This window comes from Nicotiana tabacum, chromosome 20 (assembly GCF_000715075.1).
Source record: "Nicotiana tabacum cultivar K326 chromosome 20, ASM71507v2, whole genome shotgun sequence".
Taxonomy (NCBI): Eukaryota; Viridiplantae; Streptophyta; class Magnoliopsida; order Solanales; family Solanaceae; genus Nicotiana; species Nicotiana tabacum.
Window position 1 is genome coordinate 47,763,259 of NC_134099.1, and position 5,205 is coordinate 47,768,463.

Consider the following 5,205-nt stretch of genomic DNA (forward strand, 5'->3'; position numbering starts at 1 on the left):
AGCTGCAGATATTGCAAATGTGACAAGGGGTTCGCAATTTCTAATCCTGCAATTGCGAGAAATTCTTCGCAAATGCGAAGCTTCCCCAACTCTACTGCCTTCGCAAATGCGAACAAGTGTTCGCAAATGCAGACTAGTATGGATCGCACATGCGACCACAATTTTGCAATTGCGAAAGTCCTCCCCCCAGCCCACTGCTCGCAAATGCGCTGGCCTCTTTGCAAATACGAGACTCGCATTTGCGAGCCAGACCTTGCAAATGCGAAGTCTGCAGATCTGATACACCAGGTGCTAGGTTTTCTAAGTTCAAAACACTCCGTAGCCTATTCGAAACTCACCTGAGCCCTCGCGGCTCCAAACCAAGCATGCACAAAAGTCATATAACATCATACGAACTTGCTCGCGCTATCAAATCGCCAAAATAACACTTAGAACTATGAATTGGACACCAAATGAAATGAAATTTTCCAGAAAACTTTAAAACTTCTATTTTCACAACCGAACGTACGAATCACGTCAAACTAACTCCGTTTCTCACCAAATTTCATAGACAAGTCATAAATATAATAATGGACCTGTACCAGACTTCGGAACCAGAATACCAATTAAGTATCAACATGACCAAACATCAGTCAATTCTTAAAATCATTAAACTTTCAAACTTATAATTTTTCGTTAAAAATTCATATTTCGATTTAGGGACCTCGAAATTCGATTCCGGGCATACGCCCATGTCCTATATTACAATACGGATCCACCGGGATCATCAAAATATGGTTCCGGGTCCGTTTTCTCAAACATTGACTGTAGTCAACTCAAAAGAAGTTTTAAGGCAAAAATTCTTATTATTATCAATTTTTAATATATAAGCCTTTCGAAAAAATACCCGGATCATGCACGCAAGTCGAGAAAGGCTAAAATGAGATATTTAAAACTTCGAAACACAGAATTAGGTTTTGAAACATGAAATGACCTATCGGGTCATCACATGGCTAACCACTGCGAATAGGTATATTTGTGTCCTTATTCGCAAATCAATCTCTAATGCCTATTTTCAAGATCGCACTCTATTCAACACTATTGCAATCAAGAATTTCTTTTTTCAAGTTCTATCTAAGATTCATAAATAGTACTTCCTCCATCCCAATTTATGTGGCACCATTTGACTAGCATAGAGTTTAAGAAAGAAAGAAAGATTTTTAAACGTGTAGTCTAAAACAAGACTTAGATATTTATATTGCTATAAATTAGGGTTAAAAAAATATAACGATAAATTATTTCTATATATAGAAAGGTGATTCTTTTTTGGGACAAACGAAAAATCTACAAAACATATTGTTCTTTGAAATTTTTTTGCAGCAATTTTAGTTGCCTGTATAGAGTAAAATATTGCATGATAGATATGTGGCTTTGAAAATTTGATTAATATTTGGTCTTTTGGCAGGTATCATTTTCTGCTATTCGCAAAAAAATTGACAATCTTGCTAAATCAAGTGCCGCCATGACAGAGGAGCAGTTGGACTTTCTCCTCCTGAATCTCCAACACCTATCCAAGTATTGTGTTGAAAAATGTTATCCCTTAGTGACTGAATATGAGATTCTTCATATTGTATGTGGCAACATAAGGGATTTCCATCGATTGAAAATGAATGGCTGCGTTGAGCATGAGATTATTAAAAATGTCTTACCTCAGTTTCAACAAATGGCTGAGAGAGTAGGATGCTTCCTTTTGTATGGTGAATTAATTGATAGAGACTATGGACTCTCAAAGCCAACACATACCCTCTTGAAGGTTATTCCATTTGAAGTGGAGGTTATACACATATGTCATACAAATTTGAAATATTCAACATCAGCAGAAGTTGGATGCTTCATTGAGCAGCTCTTAGAAACCTCTCCGGACATTCTTCGAGAATATCTCATTCATCTACAAGAGAACATGGTAAATGTTATTACCACTAGAACTTCAGGGGCTCGAAACATTCATGTCAAGATAGAGTTCCTATTAATGGTTCTAATTAATATGCCCAAGGAGTTTATTCATTATAACAAATTGTTTGATCTCTTAGCACATGTTGGAGAACTTATCAGGGAGGTATCAACTCTTGTTCGTGACCTAGAAGAGAATTCAAGAAATGAAGAGAGTACTAACGAAAAAAACCATGTAACTTTGGACTTGATCGAAACTATTGAACTCATGAAAGGAGATCTCAAACATCTTTACTTAAAAGCCCCAGACACGTCTTTGAAGTTGGTAGCTGAAAGAAAGCTGTTCGTGAAGGTCAGACCAGAGCATAAGGAAGGAAGCTCACTCAGAAGCGAATTCCGACTACTATTTTAGAGTACCGAAGCTCAATGGCATTGATCACACCTACGGCCAGAAGAAAGAAAATACCTAGCGCCCCAGTCCCTCCATTGATTGACTGGCTTAGAGGGCATTCTGCACAATGACCAGTGCAATTCGCGCATCTGTCGGTAGACTTCCCCATGAGTGATGGACCCTTGTTCATCCATCTTCTACTTATACACTTAAATGATTTGCTCAATTCCAATGCTTATTCAGTTGCTTTGATAAAAGAAGAAATTGGACTAGTGAAAGAAGATCTAGAATTGATAAGATCTATCTTTGTGAATGTTGAACAAGAATTGTATAAAGATCTTTGGGCACGTGTTTCAGATTTGGCATACGAGGCAAAAGATGTCATTGATTCAATTATTGTACGAGATAATGATCTCTTACTTCTTATTTTCTCACTTCCCTTTGTCATAGAAAAGATCAAGCTTATCAAAGAAAAGATCTCTAATTTACTTGAGAAGATTCTCAAGAACAAGTGCCTCATTATTGTGAACTCTCTCACCAAGCATGTTGAAAGGAAGCCATTAAAAACTGATCAATTAATCGTAGGTTTTAAAGAGGAGACATACTTGATAATTAGTAAGCTCACCAGTGGACTAAAAATGCTAGATGTCATTTCGATCACTAGTATTCCGGGTTCGGGTAAAACTACTTTGGCATACAAAGTGTATAATGATAAGTCAGTTTCTAGTCATTTCGATATCCGTGCATGGTGTACAGTCGATACAAAATATGTCGAGAAAAAGTTATTGGAGAATATTTTTAATCAAGTTACAGGCTCAACTTTGAAAGTCATAGAGAATATAGATGTTGCTGATGAGCTACGGAAAAATTTGTTTAGAAAGAGGTTCCTTATCGTCTTAGATGACTTATGGGACACTGCAACATTGGATGAGTTAGCAAGACCTTTTCCTGAAGCTAGGAAAGGAAGTAGAATTATTTTGGCAACTCGAGATAAGAAAGTGGCTTTGCATGCACAATGCCACAGTGATCCTCTTGACCTTCGATCGCTAAGACAAGAAGAAAGTTTGGAGTTATTACAGAAAAGGGTTTTTGGAAAAGAAAGTTTGCCAGATGAACTATTGGATGTTGGTAAAAGAGTAGTCAAAAATTGTAAAGGTCTTCCTTTGGTGGTTCATCTGATCGCTGGAGTCGTTGCTCGGAAGGAAAATAAAAAGTCTGTTTGGCTTGAAGTTCTAAATAGTTTGCATTCCTTCATTTTCCAGAAAGAAGAGGACGTGATGAAGGCTATAGCATTAAGTTATGACCATTTACCTGATCATGTAAACCCGTGCTTACTTGACCTTGCAAGTTATGAGAAGGACACAAAAATTCCAGCCGATCATATGAAAAGATTATGGCGTGCCAAAGGATTTGTCGAACACACAGAGACGAACAATGTGGAAGAAGTGATGGATGTTTATTTGGAAAATTTAATTTCCAGTAGTTTGGTTATTTCTTTCAATGAAATAGGCAACGGTCGGACTTACCAAATTCATGATCTTGTGCATCACTTTTGTTTGTTAAAAGCAAGAGAGGAAAAGTTGTTTGACGAGATAAGTTCAAATGCTCTATCATCTTCTTCTTCTTCAGATCTTATGCCACGTGAAATGCAATTTCTTTATGATGATGAGGACTTTGGGCATAATGATTTTGTCATATTCGATTCAAAAAAGAAAAGGCATTCTGGTAAACACCTCTATTCTTTGCTGATATATGGGCACGAGCTGGACAATAGTCTTTATAATATATGTCACCTAAGACACTTAAGGTTTCTTAGAGTATTGGAATTGTACGGCTCTTTTATCAAGGTGGATGATTATTTGCTGAATGAAATATGTACATTGGTTCATTTGAGGTTCTTAAATATTAAGACAAAAATTAAATCTCTGCCTTCGACTTTTCTAAATTTCTGGAATCTGAAAATTCTGAAGGTGAAAAACGATGGATCGCCATTGATACTACTACTGACAATTTGGAATCTTGTAAAGTTGCAAGTGTTGGTCATAAATGATTGTTCTTTCTTTGATTTGGATACAGATAAACCAATAAAGGTAGCAGAGGACTCAAAGTTAGAGAACTTGAGAGAATTATGGGGATTCAAGCTTTCCTATTCGAAAGACATTAAGGATATTTTCATTCTACCAAAAGGCATACTCCCATTCTACCAAAAGGCAATTTTCTACAATATCTGAGTGATTATCCCATAGCAGCAGAGAGTTAACTAGTATGTTATCATGATTTGTAGAAAGTCAATTGTTATAATGGCATGGATAGGCCAAATGTGTAGCATGAAATGAGCATTTTTTTAACGAATGATATGGATAGACCATTTCTGAAAGTTGAGTGGCATTTTTAGACATTTTCCGTTGTTTAAAGCAATGTTATCAATACACATCAAAGAATAGTCAACACTAAAAATAGCATCTTGACAAGAGCATATAAGTAGCAGATACTATAAAAGTTCAGCAAATGGAATTCCATTTGCATCATTTTACAAGCCATGACACAAAGTAATGACTTAGTACATATGAATCTCCAGAGAGAGTTACAACTAATATTTAACCAGACCATTTCATCAGAAGAACATGCCACTAGAAAGAGAAGAAAAAAATAGCGCTACATAACGATAACAATGTCTGCAAATAGCACATACACAATAGAAAACTAACAAAATGAATAGAAATTTTTTGAGTTCTAGAGTAAAGAAAATTGGCTCCATCACATCCACGACGTATAGCAACAAAAGGGAGGAATAAACATTTTGTTTAGAAAAGGGAGGATTATAGCAAGTAGTCACCGGAATGCTTTGTGCACTGAACTATCCTTTATTTTATCTATCTTCAGAC

The 5,205-nt window shown here is 36.2% G+C and overlaps 1 protein-coding gene across 1 annotated transcript; it reads left to right on the top strand.

Annotated features, from left to right (window-relative positions):
- The first annotated feature begins 204 nt into the window (after positions 1 to 204).
- Positions 205 to 4,551, top strand: LOC107774088 (putative late blight resistance protein homolog R1B-17). The gene is made up of 3 exons (XM_075240148.1): positions 205 to 288; positions 1,445 to 2,253; positions 2,481 to 4,551. The coding sequence occupies exons 1-3, from the start codon at positions 205 to 207 to the stop codon at positions 4,549 to 4,551; spliced, it is 2,964 nt and encodes a 987-aa protein (XP_075096249.1).
- The last annotated feature ends 654 nt before the right edge of the window (positions 4,552 to 5,205 follow it).